The sequence below is a fragment of the Corvus kubaryi genome, unplaced genomic scaffold (assembly GCF_017639235.1).
Source record: "Corvus kubaryi isolate FWS band 111438036 unplaced genomic scaffold, C.kubaryi_AGA036_p1.0 74, whole genome shotgun sequence".
NCBI lineage: Eukaryota > Metazoa > Chordata > Aves > Passeriformes > Corvidae > Corvus > Corvus kubaryi.
Genome location: NW_024582061.1, coordinates 10,358,981 through 10,385,152, shown reverse-complemented (window position 1 = coordinate 10,385,152; position 26,172 = coordinate 10,358,981). Strand labels below are relative to the sequence as shown.

At 48.0% G+C, this 26,172-nt stretch overlaps 1 protein-coding gene across 1 annotated transcript; it reads left to right on the top strand.

Moving 5' to 3' along the window:
- The first annotated feature begins 1,430 nt into the window (after positions 1–1,430).
- SVOPL (SVOP like) lies at positions 1,431–22,367 on the top strand. Its single transcript, XM_042051044.1, has 15 exons — positions 1,431–1,987; positions 4,403–4,562; positions 5,106–5,197; positions 6,730–6,801; positions 6,906–7,030; positions 8,753–8,816; positions 10,900–11,025; positions 12,378–12,506; positions 14,089–14,162; positions 16,011–16,213; positions 16,772–16,883; positions 17,651–17,732; positions 18,935–19,024; positions 19,379–19,492; positions 22,128–22,367. The coding sequence occupies exons 2-15, from the start codon at positions 4,484–4,486 to the stop codon at positions 22,137–22,139; spliced, it is 1,374 nt and encodes a 457-aa protein (XP_041906978.1). The 5' UTR covers positions 1,431–1,987; positions 4,403–4,483; the 3' UTR covers positions 22,140–22,367.
- The last annotated feature ends 3,805 nt before the right edge of the window (positions 22,368–26,172 follow it).

The window sequence follows — 26,172 nt, the reverse complement described above, 5'->3', positions numbered from 1 at the left end:
CCTAGGTCCTCTGGACTGGTGATAATGAACTGGCTTTTGGGCTGAGCTTTCAGAAACTCCAGGAGTCAACAGTTTCTTGGAGTCCAGCACCTGGCTCCTGCAGCAAACAGCACTTTCCTCAGTGTTTACCCATACAATGGCTCTCCATCATGTCCTTGGCCAGCATAGAGACCTTTCTTCTCACTCCCACTCTTTTGTTTCTCCCGGACCTTTCATGCCTGTAGGCATTTCCATTTGTGCTTCACTCTGAGCAGCCTTTGCCTTTCTATGGCAAATAATTAAAATACCACAAGGTGGCTGAAAAAATGTAATAGACATAGTATCCCTTTGTGCAATCCCAAACACCTGGGCCTGAAAGCTCATCTCTGTGGCTTAGAATTTCACTGGAATTTTGGTCATGTTTTTCCCCTTCGGTGCTGGGGAGCTGGAATGCTGAAGCATCTGCGCCCTCCTGTGATTGCACACACACTGTCTTTTTGCAATGAAAACATAATGGTATGGATCTGGCAGACTGGATCGTGCATCTCATTCATCAGATGCCAATAACGACTGAATATGGGATATTATTAAGAAGAAGATATAAAATAAAGCTGTGAGATAGCATATGCTAGCTGGTAGCAGATATCTTCCAGATGCTTGGAAGTGTAAGATTCAGCGTGGGAGTTACACACTTTGATAAAACAGTTGCACCATTGCTGCCAGCTCAGTGTATGTATTCAGAACAGAAGGGCTTTGGAAACCCCTGTGAGACCAACACCAACGGGGAGTAGTAAAGGTCAGCACATACATTCCTAGTCACGAGCCCACACCTGTCATAGCGCTGAGATTTGCTGCGCAACAAGGTTGTGAAATGAATGGGCAGTCACCTGAACAAGTTTAACTGATTTATTAAACAAAACACAAACAGCAGCCGGAAGCGGGGACCCAGGACAGGCCCAGGACCCCAAGGACAAAGCAGAAAGGATCAGCACTCTCGAGAGGCTGGGTGCTCCCTGTATGCAAAGGTAACGGTAGGAGGACGTGGGGCGAAACCCTGCAAGAGTTCTTATAGCCTCTGGTTCACCCTGCTTGGTTCGTTTGTCAATCCCCTTTCCCACTGGTCCTTTTAGGGTTTCTCACCGGCACATTTCGGGAAGCGTTCCTGTCCAATCATCTCCTCCATTCTCCTTCCTGCTGGTTCTTTGAGCCCACCAACCATGTCCCAGGATGTTAGGGTGATGTAAGACACCTCACAGGCTATTGGCATCTAGTGGTTATATGGGAGTGTTACACCCGTACACTTCGAGTGCCGACATTAATTAACCTTAACTCTTATAATTAACCAATCACAAAGTCCAGCCCCAGCCTAACCAGTTCACAGTATAACATTTAACAACCGCAAATGCCTTTATAGCAATCGGGATCACTGCGGCAGTTTAAGCCATGAACACTCCCTGCATTTTACTACCTCATCAAGAAATTTAGAAGGATGAAGCAAACCTTACTTTTCCCATGGTGCTGGTGCCTGAGTTGGCTTCATCTAGCCTAAGAAGGGCTGGTGGCTGCAGTGCCCAAGCAGGGGGTGGCAAAGGTGCCTTATGTGGGCACTGACTGCTGCAGGACCTACCTCTGGAACCCATCAGATAAAATCTTGCTGGTGTTTCAATAATGATGTGTCCCAGCACCCTCCTTCCATCTGCTTGGAGTCATCCTCACAAGAAGGGATGGGCAAAGCACCAACACCCGTGGTGGCAATGCCTGTGAAGGACCTGCAGATGCCGTGAGACAAGCACAGGTCAGCACTTGGGCACCCTGCCTGCAGCTCCTACCTCTGGGTGCTGGAGGCAGGCAGAGAGGGACCTGCCCGTGCCCAGCAAGGAGGAAACCTGACTCCTGGGAGCTGGATCCCAAACCCACAGCACTGCCAACACAGTAAAAAAGTAAATAGCAGAGGAGAAACAGTCAGAAGAGGAAAGGTCTTCTCCTCCGAGCCTGAGACACCACAGAGGTAAGAAACCTTCACTAAATAAAGGAATAAATATTTAGTAAAATCTTGCTTAGTATTGGGGGCATCTGATTATTTGTATGATTAGATACCCCCACTCTCACCTGTGGGGAAAATTGTCAGCTACACAAGGTCTCTGACCTTACTGACGAAGTTACCGGTGGTGTCACAGGCAGCACTGCATGTTGTGTGCCCTTCGTGCCTCACAGCCCTGCAGCGGGGTCACGACATCATTCTGATGGGCCTCAGCCGCAGTTTCACTGTACTCTTGCTTGTTCCCATCAGCTGGAGGATTGTTATTTTTCCTGCCAGGAGCAGCTGTGCCACTGCTGCTCTTTCGGCTCATGTAATTGGTGTTTAGTTAGATTTACAAATAGAGGGAAATTTGTGACTCCTTGAAGATAGACACTAGCTGCTCCATCAAGGCAAACAGGGCTGCAAAGGTTTGGGATGAGCAAAACACAGGTTTGGTAGGAACTGTTGTGAGGTTTACTGTGCCTGCACAGATTTCTGGTGTTTTTTGAGATGCTAGAGAATGTATCCCACCTGCTCACCTGCTGCTGTTTAAGATTAGTGTGGTTCTCACATTAGGTACTATCCACCATCCTGATACTTCTGAGGGTGTGTGGCTACTGTGGGGTGTTGGAGGTGGCACTGCAGCCTTCTGCTTGACCACCGAACCCTTGCTGGGAGTTCTGCACAGCAGCACCGGGGATCAGGGTTCCCCTCCCCTTTTGTGGAAGTGTTGTGGCACATAGCCCAGAGTGGGTAAGTGCAACTGAAATGCTCCAACACCCCTCAGCAAACAGTAGCAGAGTATCCCAGCATCAGGATGGGCGGGCAAAGGCTCAGGGCTTGATGCTTGTCCTGCCAGCACCGTGGGCTGTGCCTGCCACAGACTTTTTGGAGGAGAGTGTCTGTTTAACCAGAGGTGTGATGTGGCAGCTTAGGGCTGAATGTGTTTACAGGTCCCTAGTCATAAAAGAACAGAAAAGGAGAAAAACAGGCGCCCAGATTTTGTTATTGCAAAGCCTTTGGCGATTCAGACACACAGGAAATCTTCACCTCTTCCCGTGGGCTCTTCCAAGCACCTTGTTTGGTTTCTGTTGAGCTAGTTCCACTTGGAAATGGCCCCTAGCTGTTGGCCTTCATGATCAGCTGGTGGCACTGCGTGCTGCTGGCAGCTATTGCTGCCTCCAAGAACATTGCTGAGAGACAGATATAACCAATATCCTTTGTATCTTCTTGGGTGCTGGACTGTAATGATCTGTGACAGCAAGGTCAGGGTATGTGACCCGACTGACTAATCTGCCATTAGCCCTTAATGACCTCCTCCTAACTGTGCCTCAGTATAGTATCAAGGTATCCATCCTGGAGTACTGTAATTCCATGCTTTCTGTGTTCACGCTGCCCTCTATCTCAAATGGGAGTTTGTATCTTTCACTACATGCTCTTGGCCATTAGTTCCCTCCGGCTCTTGCCCTTCTGCAGCCTCCCCGGTCTCTGCTGGTTGGCTGTGAATACAGCCTGGGCCCAGCCCAGCACTCCTGAAGGGAGGTAATCAAAGGAGAGGGTGTCAGCAAAGGGAAGATGTGTTCAGCCCCGCCCCCTGCAGTGTCTGAGCATGCACTCAGCAGGAAAGCTTGTGGGTTACAGCAGTGTGCTTAATCCCTGCCCTGGGATTAAAATGAGTTTTTCTGATGAGGAAAAGCAACAGTGATGAGGCCAAAGGATCTAGTGCTGAGAGCCAGAAACACTGGCAGAGGAATCCAGCTTCCAGTTGCAATCCAGAGTGCATGGCTGTGTTATGGATACCCTGAAAGAATGGGGATTAGTGTGGCAAGGGATGAGGCAGAGGGGCTGGTTTGCAGCAGGAAGCTGGATGCTACTTGGGTGAGGAGCTCAGTGCTACCCCTGCCACCCCCAAGATCCTGGGGTTAGGGAGCTGGCTGGGTCACCTGGCTCTGCGTCAGTGGGGGCTCCCACCAGGCTGAGCAATTGCAGAGTGCAGCACCTCTACTGCCCACTCAAACCCAGCTCCCACTGGGGAGCCTCCAACAGGGGTAACTACTACTGATTGTATCATGTCTTGGCTCCTGGAGATGCAGCATCAGCATTTCACTGACCTCTGCGCTGGGGAAGCTGTCACACACTCTCTGGGGTTAGCAGGTCTCCAGCCTTCCCTAGGCAGACTTCCTAAGGCAGGCCCTGGACTTCCCATAAAAACAGTCAGTGCGATGTGATGACTGATCTCTGTCAGTACAACTAACTTACCCTGGGACGTTTCTATGTGGTTTTCACCAAAACTCCAATGCCAAGGGACATCTTCCAGTAGCTGCATGAAACAAACTCATGTTTGACCGTATCTGAATGTTTCTCCTCCAGCATGAGGAACTGCCTTGCTGTTTTCTTGCTCAGGTGACTTTGTGACTGTCGCGAGGTTTCACAGGTAAATCCTAGCCTTGGCCACAGTGACAGTGGATCCCAGCAGGAGCTGAGATGGCCACTGCACCAAAAGAGGCAGAAAATGCTATTGGCTTGGAGGAAATCCACACAGAGGGAAAAGAACCACCAAAAGGTGAGTTTGTATTGGCAGGAATAGAAATTTGGGTCCTTATTTAGCTGGGGTAGAGGGAGGTTCCTCAGTAGTGCCACTCCAGCTACTTAAAACCTCTTGTACATTGAGCCACAACATCAGCATCCTATGCTCCCTTCCTATCACACCTACCAGGCTGGTGACTGCTGCCTATGGCAGTGGGAAGAGCTGGCTGGCTTGGCTTTTCTCAGGCCTCTGCTTTTTGTAAACATTTGTTTATATTGGTAATTTGAGGGTTTGTTTACTTGGGATAATTTTTTAAATGTTATTCCGTTTGCAAAGCAATTTCAAGTGTACAAGGCTGTCCTTCCTCCATTCCCACTGGCTGCTGTTTCAGCAACCCCCTGTTGTTTCTGGCCACCAGGACATACAGGGGCTGGTCAGTGGACACACAACTGGTAGATGTTTCCAGCCTTTTTCCTGGTGCAGTCCCACAGTAGTATGAAAAAGGCTGACTTTTCACGAAGAGGAGGTACAGTTTGACTGCTGACAGTTTTTGTGTCTTAATTTTCTTTTCATGGTCAGGGCAAAAGACATTTACAGTGGAAGAAGCTGTGGAAACCATTGGGTTTGGCAGGTTCCACATCATGCTTTTCCTCATCATGGGCAGCACTGGGGTAGGTATCTGTAGCCATCTGCACTGGCCTGAAAAAAGCTTTCTTCTCATTTTCCTCATTACTGTGCAATAACAACCATAAGCACATATTGCAGCCAGCCCGTTTTTTTCCACACACACATTCTCAAGCAGGATTTCTGCTACTGTCATCACTGATGAAAGTAGGTTTTGGCCCCATTGATGCCAGACCTGTTTCAGGGCAAAGCTGAGCAGGTTGGCCCAGAGCATCGTGGCTTGGCCCCTGCCCTGGAGCACTGTCAGGACACATCTTCAGTGGTGCCTGAGGGTTAGGTTCAGCCTCGCAGTGGCATTTTTCATGCCATACCCATGACACCCAAACCCTGTGCAATTTGGCTCAGAAGGCCTCATGTCTTCTCACCCAGCTACCTGACAAATTTCCTAACTTTCATGGTCTTGGGTGAATTGTGTATCTATTTTGGGAACTTGGGCAAAAGCCTGAGCCAGGCTGGGGTAAAGATGTAGTGAGGGTCTATCCATGAGGATCGCTGCAGCTGAGGTGAAAAAGTCTGACGCTGTGTGTAAACCATCAGCTCATTCCTAACTGAAGGCAGCTGCTGGGGCAAGCAGCCAATGGAGCAATGATGTTTTTAACCAAAAACAGTTTTAAGAGTTCATGTTAGATGTCTGAATTCACAGCCGGGTACCCACCCAAGCAGCTTGGTTTCCAGAGATAGGTGAAGATCTACTAAGACAGCAGGGTAAGAGTCTTCTCTGCCAAGGATGACTCTTTCCAAACGTGCTAGATATACAGTGTATCTATACCTGCTTTCTAGGTGCACCTTTCTCTCCTCCTCTCCCTGTCACCAACATCTTCCAGATCAGGCACAGGGCTCAGACCACTGTGGAGGCACCATGGCTTCCCAGGACTGTTCTGACATGGTAGCACTTCCATGGCTGCAGGGCTTGTAGGACTTCTTGTGGATTCCTTCCTTGCTAATGCACACACTTGTTCCCAAAGGTGGTTGAAGCCATGGAGATCATGCTGATAGCTGTTGTGTCCCCTCTCATCCGATGCGAGTGGCAGCTTCAAGACTGGCAGGTGGCTTTAGTGACAACAGTGAGTGACTCATGTTCCCCCCAGACAGGTCATCCAGCATGTGATCACAGTCATAGGCACCACCACAGGTTCTGGAAAGCACATTTCCCAGCAAACCAAACAAATTCCTAGGGCCTCCTTACAGGGATAAGAACAGTACCACAACTGTAGACAACCAGAAATCCAGCTGATGAGAGCAGCTGTCCATGCCCAGAGCTTTAATGCCAAAGCAAGTCCCCACTTCCACATGCTTCTTTTGAAATCCTTGCCATCCACCCCCAGCTTTGAGGGATGCAGCAGTAAATGCCTACACAAAGGAAGCCATCCCCTGAAAGCCACTCACTTGTGGTTCTGGGCACTGCAGTTCCTCCTGCTGCCCTGCGAGCACACAGCTCAGCTGCAGCTGAAGGAGCAGAGCACCACTCCTGGTGCAGCTGGGAGTGGGCCCTCCACAACTGTGTTTCCATCCCCCTCAGATGGTGTTTTTTGGCTACATGGTGTTCAGCATAGTGCTCGGGCTCCTGGCCGACAGGTACGGCCGCTGGAAGGTGAGCAACTGCCGGGGGCTGCATGTCCTTTTCCTGCGCTCCACGGGAGCTGTGCACCTGGCTGAGCCTGTGCTTTAATGACCCTAATTCTTGCCCTTTTGCAGATCCTGCTGCTCTCCTTCCTCTGGGCAGCCTATTTCTCCCTGCTGACCTCGTTTGCCCCATCCTACATCTGGTTTGTGTTCCTGCGGGCCATGGTAGGAGGTGGCATGTCAGGCCACGCGCAAGGGTAAGGCTGTGCAAGCCGCCTTCCCAGGGAAGGTAAGGGAGGGGATGGAAGGGGGAAGGGGACCAGATTCCCACATCGCCGTGGAACAGAAAGCCGTTCTGCAATTTCACTAGATTCTGGTCCATTCACCTAATTTGCAGTTTCCTGAGGCCTGGAATATAGGGGAGCAGCTGGTTTACATGAAGTTGGTGACAGAGGGATTATTAAGCACATATAAAAACAATTAGACAGGTAACAGATGAGTAAACACTGCTTCCTCCTTAAAAAGCCACAACAATTCTGCTTAAGTAGAAAATTCCTTTTGAATGATGTAAAACGTTCCCACTGAAATGAAATTTCTGTCCTGTTGGGGCAGAAAGGGGGATGTGGAGAGGAGAAATTCATAATATTAACAATCACTTCACTAGGGGCCTGGAAAAAGAATTTTGTTGTTGTTGTTGACTCTCTTATGGAAACAAAGGAAACATTTCAGCATCTTCCATGGTTCCTCCAAGCCTGGTTGCTGCCCACAGAGGAAAGCCCCAAACTGGTCACATTGATCCAAAAGCCCTTTGCTGAAGGAAAGAACGTGAGGCAGAGAGGTGCTGTTGGGAGGAGAAGGCACCTGTGCCTGGGTCATGCAACTGCTGAGCTCTGTGCACTGCCTCCCTCACAGGAGGGCCCCCATTCCCTGGCCATGAAGGCTGCTAATGAGCCTTCTGATGATGGAGGGAAATGGAACATTTTATAAAATACTTCACTGGCTGAGACAGAAGGAGCCAGTGTGGGTCTCTTCCCACCTCACTCTCTCTGTCCAGCCAAGGAAGCACAGTTCACTTGAGAGATGCCAGTGCCAGGAGCCCCCTGCCCCAAGGGCACTCCAACCATTTAAAAAGTGGAGCAGAGTGTTCTCTTTATTCAATGGAAAAAAACCCCTTTTACTAAAATGTTCATTTCTATGAACATATCTATGCCTGTGCTGACACCTCAGTCACCCCACAGGACCTTCCCATAGGTTTCCTGATGTACAGACTGTGGTGTTTACCCACTTGTATCCCACAGCCATGGGCTAGAAAGGATTTGTGCCTTGGGTTTCCCTTGCATGTAATGTGGTGCCTGAGTGGGAGGCATATTGGACAGGGATTCCTGGTCTCTGGTGGTGCCTTTTCCTGGTCTTAAAATCAAGAGTCAAACACGGTTAGAAGGGGGAAAAGGGATTTTACCTTGGTATTTATTTTAAGGATCCTTAGGTGCACTATGTCCAGGTCGAATGCACTGAAATGCACACCGCAGTGCACAGCCCCAAATGATTGGGTATAACATTATAGGTTTTACTAATTAGCATATCTATCAAAGATTCCCCAGTGAGAGGCTCTAATGAGTCCCCCTCCCCAAGGAGCCTTTCCCTGGATGGTTCTATCTCAGTTTACAAAATGTGTTCTGGAGAGGACCTTGGGGTCTGGGGCACACTGATCCCTAACTACAAAGCTTCTAAAATGTTTAGTCTCTTAGCTTGACAAACAAGTCCAAGACTGTAGGCAAAAAGAACTAAGAATACAGAAGCTGTAAAAAAGGTATAAAAGGGGTATAAAAGAAAAGGCAAAAAATCTTCATGGCATCACTGGGTGCTCAAGGTGGAAGAGAGATGGTATTCACAATCTGAGTTGAGCTGAACTGTTACTTATTTGTATGGAAATTCTCATTGCAGCTGTATTTCTGCTGTTTTTCTTCTTTTTTTGCTAGACTTATCATAAAAACCGAATTTTTGCCCACCAAATACCGGGGATACATGTTGCCCTTGTCTCAGGTAAAAGTGAATACATCACTGTTTCTTCTAGCTCCGAGTCCCGGGAGATTTGTCCCCCTGCAGTTTGGAAGCCAGGTCTCCAGCACTTCAGCACTTCTCCCAGACTAACCACACTTGTCTGGGTCTGAGCGAGTGTCTGCTGCCTCCTGCACCTCAGAGTGTGCTGTCTGTGTTATTAAAGACATACACAGGAGAGAGGCAGTATCTTCTCAGATAATTTGATGCTCCAAACATTGTATAGGGACTTTGAGCGATGGCTGACACCCAGCTTCTTGGTTGTCCTACTGATAATGGGGCTGCCTGGTCTAATGGGGCCAGTGCTGATGGACTGGCAGGCACTGGAGCCACTAGCATTCCCAGCCCACTCCAAGCTGAGGTGTATCCCCCCCTCTTTGGACCCCCAGGCATAAAAGTGGTGTAGGAACCCAGAGTGCCGAGAATATTTCTCTGCCTGTTTTTAAGGGTTCTTACCCCCCTGAACAACACTGTTTTAGCTTCAAACCTTGGAAAAAATTACCAACAGTCAGACAAGAACTAGAGAATACAGTGGTGTGAATTAGGTGATAGACTACTATGTAAGATTGTCACAGGGTGAAAAATTTAGAGGTTTTGGGCTTCTCTTTGTAGTAAATAGATAAGAGTAAAAAATACCAAAATGGAGGATTGTTGTTGTTCTCCAAACCTTCTTCTCCTTCTTCTACTACTCCATGTTCTGCAGTAAAAGTAGTTTGGAATGACTGGATAGAGAATTCCGCAGTTCCTGCCCGTGTTACTGAATAATTGGTAGGAAAGTGAAAATAATATATGTTTTTAGTAACTATTGGTTAAATTATCTTTAAAAGGCTGTGTAAATCTTGATAATTGGACTTCTCTCCTGCTTTCTGTGCTCTATGCTGTACCTGGGTCACGCTGGTGGCTCTGTTCTTCTGATAAGATTTAATAAACAACTGTCCGGCAGCATTGAAACTCCAGGAGAAGTCTCGGTTTATCTTTGAAACTCCTTGCAAGGACTTCTAGAAAATTCTCTCCCATCCGGAGGGATTTGATTTATGGCACAGTTCAGTGTCAAAGTGGTTTATGCAGTGACTGCCAGGTGAGGTCCCAGTCTGCTCCTCTCTGTGCTCAGGTTCTGCAGGGGCTTTGTACAGGACAGGGTTAGCACAGATAGTCCCAAATGTGGCCTGAGACATGCTGAGAGGGTTAGGGTTAGCAAGTGCCCACTTGCTGGGTCATTGCTTACTGCAGACTTCTGCAGTGGGTAGTTGCTGCTTGTGCAGATGATCAGTGGTGACCCCTCCGAGTGCACCAATTCATCCCACTGCTGAGCCAAACTCCTGGTGGAAAGGGATAATTTGGTGGCAGGGATAATTTGCTTTTCACTGCAGCCTCTTGGATCCAAGGGCATCATTACCAAAGTGTCATCAGAAACACAAAGATTCATAGAAGAGAAATCTTGTATTTTTCCCCAGAAATTTGTTATTTCTGCTCACAGGCTACTCATGAATTTGCTGCAGCTTTTGTTATTTGTGTTGGCTGAGCTCCCTTGGGTGATCCCCTGGAAAGGCACGTGTCTCCTAATGGCAACAAGCAAACCTCAGGAAGGAATGTACTTGCAGAGCAGAGGACAGATTCTCTGTTGGTACAGCTTGGCATTGAGTCTACTGGAGAGCCACCAACTTTCAGCAGTGGAAATCTGGCCTAGTTTTGCCTTCTGAGCCCGTAAATCTGCTATTTCCCTGAAGAGACCTAGACAAGAGGAAAATTCGTGGGCATGAGCACTAGCAGAGAAGTGACTGGGAGGACAAAAGCAGTGGCTTTAAGTACAATGGTAGCCACAGCAAATTATCGGTTTTCACCTGGAGCTAATTAAGTCTACCTCCACTGTCCCTCCCTAAACCCTTGTCTTTCCCTCTTTCCTTCAACCCAAGCCCAGCTTCTCAGACAGCCAAGGGATGGCTCTGTTGAACCTCCGCATTCCCTAGCACGGTTCGCCATCTATGCACAGAACCGGACCAGAAGGGAAGAAAATAAACAAATCATTGCCACGAGTTCATGTTCTAAGCCCTTTCTCTCCCCTGGAAAGGTGTTCTGGCTGGCAGGTTCCTTGTTAATCATTGGCCTGGCGTCAGTGGTGAACCCAACCGTCGGCTGGCGGTGGTTGATCAGAATTGCCTCCATCCCTGGCATTCTTCTCATCCTGGTGTTCAAGGTAGGAAGATCTCCCCTCCCCACTCTCTGCTGTACTGCCACTGCCCTGATGTCTCCCCAGGCACCACGAGGCATCACCCTCCACCCCCTGCAAGCCTGGGGCTCTTCTTGTGTCCTCCCTTCTCCACTTCAGTCCTCTCACCCAGTGGCTTGGTAGGGTCCTGCAGTCCTGGTGGGGCTGCAGACCAGCTGCTGGGGAGATGTTACCTTGCTGGGGATGGCCTGGCTTTACTGGTCTGCTGTATCCCTCCAGCAGCCCAGGTTCCAGTGTCCAGGCTGCCAGCAGTACCCAGGGATTGTGGTGATGGGCCAGGCACTGAGAGGAAGTCAGGCAAGGCAGGGTGTGCAAAAAACCACAAGTAATACTTTTGCTTTAATGCTGGGCACAGCACACGCTCTTCAGTCTTTACATTTTCTAGGGCTGAGGAAAGCAGCCTCAGTAAAGTATTCAGACAGCAAATGAGTGTCAGGGTTAACCACAGCTTCACCAGGTTTCCTTCTGCTTCAGAAAAGTCAGCCTTGGACATGAGAATCACCTGATTTGTGGAGGGTGATGTGGAAAATCCCTGCTTACAGTGCTCCTGGGCACTGCAGTGCTGAGCTGTGGCTGGTGGAGTCCATGCAGATGTAAAAGCCCTTTCTGCAGCTGAGTGAATGCACAAGTCCACCTGGGCAGGCAAATGTAAGGTTGCTGTAAATGTACACTCGTGTAACTTGGGTGTGTAGTTTCTCTGATTATTTTTGCCAGAAAAATTGCAAAGCAAAAGTTTGTCCTCCAGGGAAAAAAAAAAAAAAAAAGGCAGAGTTAGTATACATACCTTTAAAAAGGAGTCTTTAATTCATATTAGAGTGAAACAGATGCAATTGTTTATAATTTAATAGAGACACCATTTAATTAAAAGGTATTTTATTTTGGAAAAAGCACCAAATGATAGTGATGAGTTAGTTCCTACATTTCAACCATGACTTCCTTTTTATTAATGTCCTTGTGTCTTCAAGACTTTTGCTTGGGCAAGTAATATGTGCCTCATGTCATTTTAGAGTGTCAATTAATTCAGGATTGTTTTTGTTAAACCCGTGTCTTTGGCTTTCACCTTTCATATGTGCTTGACACAGATGCCTCAGTGGCAGACCCCTGAGGAGCTGGACCAACAAATGGATTTGTTGGGCAGGGTGGGGTAGGAGGGGCTGGGACACACGGTGTACCCCAGGGCATGGCTGGGGAGAAGGACAGGCAAAAGGCTGCTCCAGCTCATGGAGTGCCCTGTGCTGATCTGAGCAGGCTCCTGGGCGTGATGGGAAGCTGTGAGCAGGACAAGAGAGGTGCAGAAAGGCTTCCTGCTCTGCTTTCAGTTCATCCCGGAGTCAGCACGGTACAACATGACCACAGGAAACACGGCGGTTGCGCTGGCCACGCTGCAGAGGATAGCCAGGATGAATGGGGTGGCCATGCCAGAGGGGCAGCTGAGGGAGCCTGCCAAGGTAAGCCAAGGCTGCCCAGCCCATCCACCCCAGGCTAGGCTGTTGGCACCTGGGCTTCAGAGAGGGAGAGGGACTGCCAACCACGTCTTGCTCTGCCTCTTGTGTCCTCCTTGCTTGGCTCTTTTCCAAACAACTCTTGGATGTGGTGATGGAGATGTCGTTTCCTTTCGGAGAAACAGTAATCCTGGCCTTCAAAATGGAATGGAGCTTTCTGCTTTTTTTTTTTTCTCCCCAATTTGTGTTTGCTCAGAAATATATTGTGCTAAGAAAAGATTTGCTTCCTTTACCACAAAAAGGGCAAAGCATGTTGTTCCTTATTGCCCACCCATCCTGCAGGGGTGTTCCCTCTGCCATGAGATCTGGGAACTGTCCCTTGGGGTCTCTCTCAGGGCTGTGACTGGGCAGGCTGCAAGGATCCCTGTCATGAGGTCAACACAGTGCTCCCAGAGGCTTTGCCCAGCCCCTGACCTGGCTTGTCCACTGACAAGACCCCAGGTCCCCGAGACCAGCAGAAGAGGGTCAGAGCAGGAGAGACCATTTCACAGATACCACCATCTGTACCTGTAGGCAGCTGAGGAGCTCAGGAGTGGATCACTGCTGGACTGAAATGCCCAAAAACATATGTGGGTGCTGTAGGGGAGACAGCGGCCCCCCAGGCTTCTCCCCCTTCCCCCCAGTGTGAGCCCTGCTGACTGATAGGTGGGAACTTGGTCAGGTGGCTCCTTTGACCCCCAAGAGAGGAAGATTAGACAAATCCATTGTCCAGGGCCTCAAAATTATTATCCAGCTCTTTAAAATCCCTTTTCTGGACCTCTTTTCTGCTTATTCAATCCCACAGGCACCAAGTATTGTCCTTAGCAATTCATGCAAGATGGTGCTATTGTATTGGAATTAGTTAGGATTAAAGCTTCCCTGTAGTTTAATTGAATTTATGTAATGGACCCACATTGGATGTGGGAAGGGCTTTTGTTAGTTGGGCACCCTCTCAGTCTTAACCAATGACGAGGAAAATAAAAATAAAGGCAACCCACACCATCCCTGTGACCTTGTCTCCCCTCGGCGGAGGGATCCTGGGGAGCAGCAGGGCAGGCAGGGCCCCCAGTGCCTGCCTGTCTCTGCTTGCTGGCACTTACAGGCCTCCCAGGAAGATGTGTGTGGCCAAAAGCTTGCTTCACAGGCAGAGCAGCACACAGGCCAGTGGGAGCTGACAGAAGCCCCAGCAGTGCTGGCCCCCGGCAGCAACCAGGGCCCCCTCTGGCACCATCACCGTCACAACAGGACCAGACTGCTGGGATCTGGGGGGGTCCTGTGGGGGCCAGGAGAGCGCATGATGTTCTCTTCTCCCCTCCTCCATCCTTTGCAGTGCAGCTTCCTGTGGGTATCTCTTGGGAAGCGGGGCTTTCCTCTCTGGAGGTTTGGTGGGTGCCGTGTTGCACCATCTGTGCCTCTGTCTGTGCCACCAGCAGCCTGGGGACAGGGGGAGCACAGGAGGGCCTGGAGTGCCAGCTGCTCTCACAGAACACTTGCTCCTGTATAAAAGATGCCTTTATAAAAACTTTTATTTCTATCATATGATTTGCAGGAAAGAAGGGGAAGATTCAAGGACCTCATCCACCCCAAATACCTCAGAACCACTTTGCAGATATGGATCATATGGTAAATTTTTTCTTCTCTTGCTTATCAGCTCATTGTCTTGTGACAATTGAAAGTGTGCAGGGAGCAGAAGTCTCCCATTGACTCTGCCTTTAACAGGACACCACTCTGCCTCAGATGGTGGCTGCAGATCCTTGGCAGCTGGAGGGGACCATGGGGACATGGATCACCATAGGTTTGTCCTGTTTCAGACCACACCTCAGATACCCTGACTGGTTGCTGTTAACATAGGTAGAAAAGGGCTGGACTTCCAGGATGTTGCTGTGAGTCCTTGCTCAGGACAGGGCGGCTCCTGGGAGCCAGGGGAGAGCCTCGGGGCACAGCCCACACCTGCCTGCAGTGGGATGTGCCTGCAGCTCTGCTTCCCTCCTTGGGGTAAACTTGTTCTCCCCAAGGGAGGCCAAAGGACCAGTGAGAGGGGGCTCCAGCAGAAACACATTCACCATTACCAGTGCTACTCGCTGAGGGAAATTAAGGTGGAGGAGACAGGTTTCACATGCAGTGTTCCCAGCAGCTGTTTGCAAGGGTAATACATGTTTCATTGACTTTGCTGTCTGGAATGGAAACGTGTAAATAATAGGTCCATGGGAACCCATTGACCCAAAATGTTGCGAAGTCAGGCCTTGAATTTTTTATGTTTTTTTTCTCCTTGACTTCTATGAGTGTTATGAAATATCTTTTTTTTTTTAATCTTTCTTTGCCTCCTAGTCCTCCCAGGAGTCCCTGGAATGTTCTTGGGTCTGCATTCCCATCCCCCCCAGCATTCCCTGCCTTCCCAGGTGGCCCAGATTCTGCTGCTCATTTCTGAAACTTCTGGGGGGGGATAAAAAAGTGGAAATTACTTTTCAGCCTGCTTATGATCAGGCATATTCTGAAATACTTGGTAATGACAAAGCAAGGCTGCCATCACCAATGCTGTGTTCTTGACAGCCAGCCAGGGTGCAGTGTGAGCCTCTCCGGCCAGTTAATGAAAACTCCTCTTGAAAATCCCTGGGTAGGAAGGATAAGGACATTCACACTCTTCCTGTGCTCCAGTGTGGGGTCCCTCCCATGGGAAACAGTCCTCCATAAATTGCTCCAATGGGAGTCCTTCCCATGGACTGCAGTTCCTCATGAGCTGCTCCAGTGTGGGTCCCCCAGGAGGTCACAAGTCCTGCTCCAGCATGGGCTTCCCATGGGGTCACAGCCTCCTTCAGGCATCCACGTGTTCTGGCATGGGACTCCTCCACAGGCTGCAGATGGATCTCTGCTCCACTATGGACCTCCATGGGCTGCAGGGGCACAGCTGCCTCACCATGGGATACAGCGGAATCTCTGCTCTGGCACCTGCAGTACCTCCTCCCTCTCATTCTCACTGATCTGGGTGTTTGCAGAGATGCTCCTCACACATGTTCTCACTTCTTTCTCTGGCTGCCATTACTTTTGCAGTTTTTTCCCCTTCTAACACATACTATCTCTGAGGCACTACCAGTATTGCTGATGGGCTCAGCCTTGGCCAGCAGCTGGCACTGGCTCTGTCAGGCATGGAGGAAGCTTCCAGCAGCTTCTCACAGAAGCCACCCCTGTAGTCCCCACCCACTGCCAAAACCTGGCCATGCAAACCCAATACAAAGCTGACCTATGAGCTGGGGTGGGGTTTACTGAGGAAGAGCAGTGCATGGACACACGTAGGAGGGGAATGCCATGGGACAAGTGACCAGTGGCCACTGCTGTGCTCAGGCTAAGGTGGTCCATCATGCAGAGCTGGTACAAGCAGCAGCAGAGATCCCAGGGCACCCAAAACCTGCTGCATTTTAGTTTCCTCGCCTTCACCATCACAGCTGCACCTCACTGCAGCATTTCTCCCCACAGGCTTGGCATAGCTTTCGCTTATTACGGCGTCATCTTGGCCAGTGCTGAGTTGCTGGAGCGGGACCTCGTCTGTGGCTCTGCGGCCCCACCACTGCAGGACTCTGGTGATGACTCTGAGGAGAGCCACAGCCCCTGCCACTGCCACTTTTTTGGGCCTGCTGCCTACCAGACCATGATCATCAGCACCGTCGGGGAGATCGCACGTAACCTCTTCCCCCACCCTTGCCCTGCCATTCCCCTCTCACAGTGCTCCCGGCAAAGGTTTGAGCTCTGCATGCACTTGGTGACATGCCAGGGGCCGACGAGAACCTGGCACTGCTGGCAGCTTCTGGGATACAGGCCAGGAGCCTGTGGCTCCTGGCTCAGCAGGGCTCTCAGTGGGGCAACCTTCAGGCTCTTGTGTTTGGCTGGGCTGTGGCCAGAGCGAGCAAAACCACCCAGGCCTGTGCTGCTCACCCAGCAGTGCCTCGCTTGCATGGCTCAGGACAGACATTGGTGTCCTGCCTCACCACAGCCAATTTCAAGAAGCACAGGCTTTATCATCTGAGGGGAAGCGTGAAAAGAAAGGGGTATGGGGCAAATCACAAGCTTTTACAGGGTACAGGAAGAGAATGACAGGGTCTGTGCATTTTACAGAACACTTGGTAGGCACTGGGGATGCAGAGAGGTATCTTTGAGTCACACTGTGTAAGGTCTGTCAAGGCAGACAGGCGTTGCAGTTAGATCATCAAATGTTTTATGGTTTTCCCTTTTATTTCCAGTAAATCCTGTGAACCTTCTCAGCATCAATCTCCTCGGAAGACGTCTAAGCCTGTGTATCACCATGGGATGTACAGCTCTATTCTTTCTGCTCCTTAATATCTGCACCTCGAGGTACTCCGGCTTAGACTCTAGGTCTTGTTTGAGGGTATGCAATGCTGAGGGTATGCTGTGGTATTCTCAGGTCACTGGTCTGTCAGGCCAGTAATTCTTGTAGGTCTGGGAAAAGTCTCTGACTGGCTCTCCTTTTCCTGGGAAAGCTGTGGCAGCAGGTGCTGTGGTGCAGTGGTGTGCAGAGGGGCTCACTTGTATTACTGAGCCCACATGGCTTCCCCTAAGCATCCAACAAGCTGCTTTCTAGCACAGTCCAGTGTGGATACAAAAATGCTGCTAGCAAGGATTTTCTTGCTATTTTCTAAGTCCGTGAGAGACTTTTCTCTCTCACAGAAGAGGTAGCAGAGTTCTGTAAACAACCAAACACCTGCAGCCTTGAAAAGTCTTGTTTATAGTATAGTAGAAAAATATTTTGACAATGGATGTTTTAGGACTTTAGCCAATCACCCCCAAGGGGTGGCTGATCCTTGTCCAATTAGACTATGAAGAAAAAAGTCTATAAAAGAGTTTGTAAAGTAATGAAATAGATCAATCTTGCTGCACAATTCCTGCCTGCTGGATCTTCTCTCCTCTCCTCCCCATGGCTGCGGGACATGGTGATATGTCCTAAGGCATTTTAATAGTCCAGAAAATTTAAAAATACACTAACAACATCCACCAGAAAGAAGTTATATTTTTCATTCCCTTTTTTCCCCTTTCTTTCTTTCTGGCATCTCTACAGATGCTGCTCAGTGACACTAACACTGCTCCACTGGCTTTCTCTCTAGCGCAGACATGGTTGGCTTTCTCTTCGTGCTGCGTGCCTTGGTTTCAGCAAACTTCAACACCATCTACATTTACACAGCAGAGGTGAGTTCTCCTTGAGGTATGTGGGGCTGCCTGGAGGCTTGAAATACCATTTGTGAATACCCAGGGATGCTGCCTGCTAGTTTATGGGCTAGTTAAGAGTCCCCTTACTTGAACTATGTATCTCTGGCTTCCTGGGTTATATATACAATTCTTTTCACCCAATGGAAATTGCCATGTTCTGTCTACAAATAGTTTTAATCCTTCCGAGAGTTTGTCCTTCATACAACTTTGGAACCATGAGTTCTGCGAGTTAAGTATAAATTGCTGGGTTTTCTGTTGGGTTTTCTGTTGTTCTTTTTTTAAAAAGAGTTGTATGGAGTTAAATGGATTTCCTTGTTGATTGAGTAAAGTGATCCAAAGCAAACAGAAGCAGCTCCCTTGCACTTTTAATAGTGCCCTGTAATATTTAAACTTGCACCAGGCTTTAATAAATACAAAAATTTTAGTAGTTTTGAATTATTTGCTGTTGATGTGAAGACCATTGCTGTAACAGCCATACCATAAATCAGTTCTACTCACAATTGTGCCTGGACTCTTCTTCAGTTAATTTACTCCATTTGCTTGGCCCAGTAAAGTGTTTAAACAAAGGCTTATGTGAGTATACTTGCTAAAATCTGTTGATACTAAGAGGACTTAAAGTTCAGAAAAATTAATATTTAAGTGTTTTATTGGCACATTGGTGTTTGGGAGAAAGTGAAAAACAAACTACACAAAGTGCATTCTTCTAAGCCTGGAGATTTCTTACTGGGATCTGTTTTTCCTTTTTCCTCCTTCTAAACAAAAGTGCTGTTGACAAAAATGAATAGGCAGACTTGAAAGCTGCAGACAAGACCTTGTCCTCCTGCTTTCCAGATACAGGGCCCAGCAGTACTAATGGAATTCTTCCTTTAGCACCCAGCCTAACCTCTGTGATTCTGGTCATAGAGCCAGGAGATAGTGGTGGTTAGTGGTGCTAAACAAATGCAGGGGAATCACATCCAGCTTTGACTTGCCCTAAAACTTTACTTAGGGCAAAAAACGACAGATTTGTAGTGGCTCAAAAGAGACCCAAGGGAGCTTTTATTTCTTTTCACATCTTATCCCACTAGCTGCCCTTGATAAGACAATGGGTTTCTCTGAACAAAAGTTTTTAAAAAGGAAAACAAGTATAGACATCATGGATTGCTGTTGTACTAATCCAATATCTTTCTGGCCTGTTTTAGGTTTATCCCACCACAATGCGAGCACTGGGGATGGGGACAAGTGGGTCATTGTGCCGTGTGGGAGCTATGGTGGCCCCATTTATATCACAAGTAAGAGCATGCTTGATAATGTTGGTAAACATTGTGCTGAGCACTGCTATCAAATGCAGAGAGATGCCCCTGAAGTTCATCCAAAAAAAAAGGAGGATGTAATCAATTCCCCCCCAGTCCCATGTCCAGAGTACTTGGGTGGTCTTTGCCAGATGTAGCTTTGAGTATCTGTCATCACAGAGTTCAGCTCACTAATATCGGATACTTTCTGAAAGCTCTTAAGGTTCAAAAGATACTTTTTTTTCTATTGTGGAGTCTCTCAGGCATTTGTGACCCTTTGTCCACTCTTAATTGCTAATTAAGTGCCAGCCCCCCACACCAGCGAGCTCCTGTTTGATGTTCTTTGGCCTGCAGGTTCTTATGAGTGCTTCTTTCATTGGGGCCCTGTGTCTCTTCTCCTCTGTGTGCATCGTGTGTGCCATCTCTGCAGTCACACTGCCCATCGAGACCAAGGGCAGGGCCCTGCAGGTAGGTACCACCACACCAGGAGCTCCTGTGGATCTAAATGCTGTTTAGGGACTGGTAGGTGATGATTCAGCCAGAATCCATCCCCAGCTCTCCTGAGGTTTCACAAGCCTGGTAGGCACACACAGGAACGTGCTGTTGCAGCAGCTTCAAGCACTGTTATCCCAGTTGCCCAAAGCTTTTTTCTTGTAAAGGAACAAGCCAGGCTGCCAGCCCCAGCCACCTCATGTGTCTGAGCTTTAGCTTGTGCAAGCCCCTCTTCACATCTATCTCCAGTCCTGACTTGAAGTTGCAGCTTCATGGGCACACGCTCTGCTCTGCCTGTGCTGCAAGGAGAGTACCAGAAGCTTCTCACAGAGGGAGAGCACGGCAGATGCACAGAACACCTAAAACACTAAAACAATTTCTTCATCAGATTCAAGGTAGGCAGGAGCCCCACCTTCATTAGTCCACCAGCTGTGGTCAGTGTTTCCTATGAAGCAATCAGCCAAAGCACTAAGCACAAAGATTAAGGGGGCGAGTCTAAAATCAGCAGTCTCCCCTGTGAAAGTCACACCAGTTTAATTAGGGTGTGGTGTAATTTAATAGTCTGTGATTGAAATCAATTCATCTGTACCAGCATGGAGATTTTCATGGCCTGCAGCAGCATGGGCACACCACTGTGTGTCACTCTGCAGTCTGACCCGTAGAGACCACAACACCACAGGCTGACAATAATCCGTATTCTTTGGCAGCCTAGAGCATGGCAGATGTTTGAGCAAACTGGGTTATGAGGGCTTCTATAGGAGAAGGGCTCACAAAGGCTGTCTGCACTTCAGGCGGCTCTCTTGAAAGCTCTTTCTTGCATAGGCGAAGTTACAGCATTTCAGGGAGTGGGTATCCAGAGCCAGCCCTACAGCTGCCAGCTCCAGCTGTGGGCATACCTGGAGCCGCTTTCTGTTCAAGTTACAAAGCATTATATACTTTTCTTTGCAGAGTATCTTAACACAGAACAACCAATAAGCACCATACACAATACCTTTACATTTGCCTATAGCCTATCATAGCTACCACCATCACCATATTATAGTCATTATTATCCAATCACAAGAGTAAGTAAGTTACAATTTAAGCTTACAGTAGAAAATTCTCAGACCTCTCTTCTTCTTCTTGCTACATCAACATTTCTTGTTTGCCTGCCATATCTCTCTTTTTGGTAAAGACATGTTTTCTATTTACTTATGCTCTTCTTGAGACTTATTTACTTGGTGAAAAACATGTCTTTGTAGTCACATACCTTTGTCCTACTCCTAAAAATCTCCTTCCAACTCATCTCCAGCCTTTGCCTTCTCAGTTAGTGCTGAGTGTTTCAGCAAAACATCTTTTACTCTATACCAAAACTTGCTTTCATTTCTATCTCATCCTCAGTTTCTACATTCAGAGCTCTTTCTGCCAAGCCTACATACCTGTGGAACTTTCTTACCAAACTTTCATCCTCTCCAACAGGCTTCAGAACCAGACTTCAGAAAACCCCTCCCTACAAACGCACCTCTGTCACATAGGTATACACACACCTCATTGGGGCACAGCTGAATTTTTTCTAAGGTGTGTGGGACAGTTAATATTTGGTTTTCAGGCTTAACAGATTAATTGTCGCCTGTTTCCTTAAATGGTTGCCTTTTAGAAGTGCATGTGCTTTATAGTCTTATGCAATTTAAAATGCCTGTATGATAATTCGTAGAGAATGGGGGGGAGGGGGGGGAATCAAAGTTTACACAAGCAAAGGGACAAACCAACTTATTCTCCCCTTGTGGGTGAAATTCAACCCCATGAGCAGAGGCCAGAGACACTCAGGCCTTCATGGGGTTGGATTTACAGTAATTACTAAGATAGCTTGAAACATAAAAGAAAAGCTTTGATGCAGCTACAGCTGGAACAACTTTGGCTAAAAGTGGTTGAGAAAAGTGGCAGTGTAATCATTCCTTAATGGGATCCCCCTTTTCCTGGGGAATTAACTCAGTTAATTTGCTATCCTCCTTGCTACAAATAAGAGTTACAAACTCCAGCTGCTGGCCTTTACATGGTAGAAGTCAAAAGGATGGAAAAATAAAAATCTGTGGAACTTTCTGTGTACTCAGAGAAGCGCCCACTAGATCTTAAATCCAGCATCTTAAATTCAGCTTGTAAGGTCTCAGGGTCATTTGAGAGATGACATTTGTCTGCGTAGCCATTCAGGGATTGCCAGTGGTGACTGCTGAACACAGGGTCCACAGGCCTCACACCCTACAAACATCCAACCCACGCAAGAATTTAAATACGTGACATAAAAGCTTTTTTAACATGGCAATATTTAGTCCTGAGGCTCCAGGCAATAGATGTGTTCCTTAAAACTGGATCTAAATGAACCAACTAAATAAAAAAGAAGTAAGTAACTTCTAGTGAAATGTAGACAGTGACGTTGAACAAGTGTATTTACGCTTGCTCTGGTTTATTAGGTCAGTACCTGTCCCCTCTCAAAGCAGTCCCGGGGATTGCCTGTCAGAAGTGAGACCTTTTGGACATACCCAAACACGTGTTCATTTCCACTGTATCCAGTCCTATGGTTTTTACATGCACTTTATTAATTTTAGGTACTATTTTTGCTTTCCCCCCTTTTTAGCAAGTAAAATGAGAGTGGATGCTTGGTGCTGGATTGGGTAGGAAAGAGAACAACCTCCTGGAATCTGTCACTCCCTGTGAGCTGCATTTGATGTTGATTGCTTCTCCATGCTGTTTCCATCACAAAAAAATTGCAACTGAACACTGTAAGAGCTACGATTTGCGTAGACAGATGGGAAATTTCTCAAGGACCTTTCCTTCCTTATGATTCAATAAACACGTTTTCTACCCTTCCTGTGAAGTGAGATGAAGACCCCTGACTTCCAGCGCTATCAGCAGTGACGCTGCACACACACAACTAAAAAAAAACAGGAAAATCATCAGGTGAATTGAGGTAAGGGGGGAAAAAATCCACAACATAGATGCAGTTGTTGCCGTAGCATCTTGAAAGAACGTAGTACTTCCTCGAAGTTCTTGTTGTCATGGGTTAGCCAGCATAGTCCTGGAAGTGATGTTCTTGCAAAGGGGTGCTTACAGCTTTCCCCATGACCTGACAGAACCTATCAGCTGGCCAGTTTGAATATGGATAGTTCTTTGAGCCACTTAAAATTGTGACCACCTCTGTGATCCACACTTAAGAATAGAAAACTCCGAGGCAGAGCTTCTCTGTCTCGTTCCCGGTGCTGGGACAGGTGGCTGCGGGCCCCATGTGGGGGCCCAGCGGGCCCGACCCAGGCCCTGCTCGGGCCGGGCCACGGCCATCCTGGAGCCGATGAGCCCTGTTCCACCCGTGGAACCCCCTCCACAGCCCTGCTGGGAGCAGCCGGAGCGGCTCGGCTCCACAACCCCCACCCCCACCTCCCCCCCTCCCCCCACATAAGAAACATTCCAGCTGCAAGGCCGAGGTGAGATTAACCCTTTTAGTGCTGTGAAGAGCTGAAAACCTGAGGGAAGAGAAAGAGGAGATGTTTAAAGCTGAAATTCTGTTGTAAAGCTATGATATATCAGAGTATCCCGTTGTAATTTCATGAAGATATGGGGGGTGGAGTGTTCAACTCGTAAGCAAAAACACCTGCGCTGAGATAGGCAGATGCTGATGCAGCTGTAATTTCATGAGAAGTTGAACAGGGAGAGATGGAAACAATGAGGACTTTTGCTCCAAATGGGAAAGGAGAAACCTCAGTTCCTAGAGATGCTCCCAGAGATAGTCCTAACGATGAAGATGAGGAAGACTCTTTGCTCCCAGGGAAGGAGGAGGGCCTCTGTTCTTAGAGATTAAACGCTCCCAGAGATGGGTGAAGAGAACTTTTGTTTCTGAACGGCTCAACCTTAAAACACCACCTGCACGGAAGTAGTAAAATCTGAATGTCAAACCTCACTGCAGGGGTGATTTTGGATGATTGTCAGGGTGATATTTAAAACCATCAGGTGGAAGGTGAGTCAGGTTTTTTTTCCCAGGGGATTCTTTCAAGAGAGAGTTTTCACAGCACACAGCAAAGTAACTGGACCGCAGGAGTGTTTTCCTCTGGGAGAACAGCTTGAGTGTGAAGCTGGACTTTTCAGAGTTCAAATGCTGCAGTGGCAGTGCTGCTTTATTTTTTTAAATCTCCGCTACTGTGGCATGCACTGACCACCCCAGTGTTGCTGGAATGGTCTCCCTCACCATTCTGTTCTGCTCCTTAAGCTCTCTTCACTCTTTTCTGGTACTCTGGGATGGTATCACTCGCAAGCAGCTCTCTTCAGGTAGTAAAAACTTGCCATTACAAAACCAAACAAACCAAGCAACGATGATGACAGCATGTAGCGGGTTTGGTTCTGTAACCAGGCAGAAACACCAATTTAGTGTAGTGGTTTGGTCCAAAATACTCATTACTGTTTATCTTCTGAGAGATAAGAATTAGGAGAAATACTGGGCAAAGCAAGTATTAAGTCGTAAGTTAAGTAGAATGATAGTGAGAAACTTATATTGAAACTGTACTGAACTGTCGAGGGGTGGAAGTTGAATGTAATTTTGATAATAATTCTTAAATGTGTCTTCACAGAGGTGAGGGGTGGAGAATGTCATAGGTTAGCAAGCATAGTCCTGGAAGGGATGTTCTGCAGAGGGGTGCTTACAGCTTCCTCTGTGACCTGACAGAACCTATCAGCTGGCCAGTTTGAATATGGACAATTCTTTAAGCCACTTAAAAGTTGTGACCACCTCTGTGATCCACACTTAAGAATAGAAACCCTGAGGCACAGGCTTTCTCTCGTTTCCAGCGCTGGGACAGGTGGCTGCGGGGCCCGTGCGGGGGCCAGGCCGGGCCACAGCCATCCTGGAGCCATGGGCCTGTTCCAGCCGTGGAACCCCCCCACAGCAGGGCTGTGGGCAGCTGGAGTGGCTCAGCTCCCCCCCCCTCCACTGTGATAAGCCACATTCCAGCTGCAAGGCCTAGGTGAGATTAACCCTTTTAGTGCTGTGAAGAGCTGAAAACCTGAGGGAGGAGAAAGAGGAGATGCTTAAAGCTGAAATTCTGTTGTGAAGCTATGATATATCAGAGTATCCCGTTGTAATTTCATGAAGATATGGGGGGTGGAGTGTTCAACTCGTAAGCAAAAGCACCTGCGCTGAGATAGGCAGATGCTGCCGCAGCTGTAATTTCATGAGAAGTTTGGACAGGGAGAGATGGAAGCAATGAGGACTTTTGCTCCAAATGGGAAAGGGGAAACCTCAGTTCCTAGAGATGCTCCTAGAGATAGTCCTAGAGATGAAGATGAGGAAGACCCTTTGCTCCCAGGGAAGGAGGAGGGCCTCTGTTCTTAGAGATTAACTGCTCCCAGAGATGGGTGAAGAGAACTTTTGTTTCTGAACGGCTCAACCTTAAAATTGTACCCCAAAAAACTTCAAGAGTGGACCCTCGAAAGGGAAAAGCTGCAAGTCATGGGAAGGGACTCACATGCGAGCAGAGAGACTCCTCTTCCTAAATGGACTGAACAATATTTGGAGTGGGCGGCTGTTTCGTTGTGATAATGTTTTCATAGCACGAGCAAGAAGAGACTTCTCTTTCTAAATGGACTGAACAAGGTTATTATGGCAGTGGTAAACAGACTGAACATCTTAAGGGTTGTCTTTGAACATTGTCAGTGGGAGAAGGGAGGAAGGTGGGGGGAGAAGTGTTCTGAAGGTATGGTATAATTTTTTTCCTCTTTTAGGTCTGTTAATAAACTTCTTTATATTCTTTCAAGTTTGGTGCCTGCTTTGCGTTCCTCCTAATTCTTATCTCACAGAAGATAAGCAGTAATGAGTATCTTGGACCAAACCACTACACTAAATTGGTGTTTCTGCCTGGTTACAGAACCAAACCTGCAACACAGCAATATACAAAAACACCCAAAAAACAACAACAACAAACAGAAACCCACAAAAAAAAAAAAAAAAAACACTCTGGGTAGCCTAAAACTCCCCCACATGCTCAGAAGTCACGTCAACGGCCTGCTGCAAACACAACAGAGTGTGTTTAAGGTTACACCTGAGGTTAGGGTTCAGAACACCACCAAGCATAGAGCTCCAGGGCCACTGGCACTGTGAAAGGAATGCCAAGGGGAGCGCGGCACTGCAACAACTGTGCGGCCTTCGTGCTTCCATGGCTGGAACTCAACTCAGCCCAATGCTGTGTGTAGGGCTGCGCCTGGAGCTAGGGTTGGGGTTAGGACTAGGGGTAGGGTTAGTGATCCCAAGGGACCCCATCAGAGACTCCAATGCCCTCAAGCAATTCCAAATGACTTCAAGTAACCCCAGATGAACTCAAGTAACCCCAAATGACCTCAAGTAACCCCAGATGACCTCAAATGATTCCAAATGACCTCAAGTAACCCCCAAATGACCTCAAGTAACCTCAAGTGACTCCATCAAGGAGTCCAAATGACCTCAAGTAACCCCAAATGACCGCAAGTGATTTCAAATGAACTCAAGTAACCCTAAATGACCTTGAGTGACCCCCAAATGACCTCGAGTGACCCCCAAACGACCTCAAGTGACCCCATCAGGGACTCGAGTGACCTCAAGTAACCCCAAATGACCGCAAATGATTCCAAATGACCTCAAGTAACCCTAAATGACCTCAAGT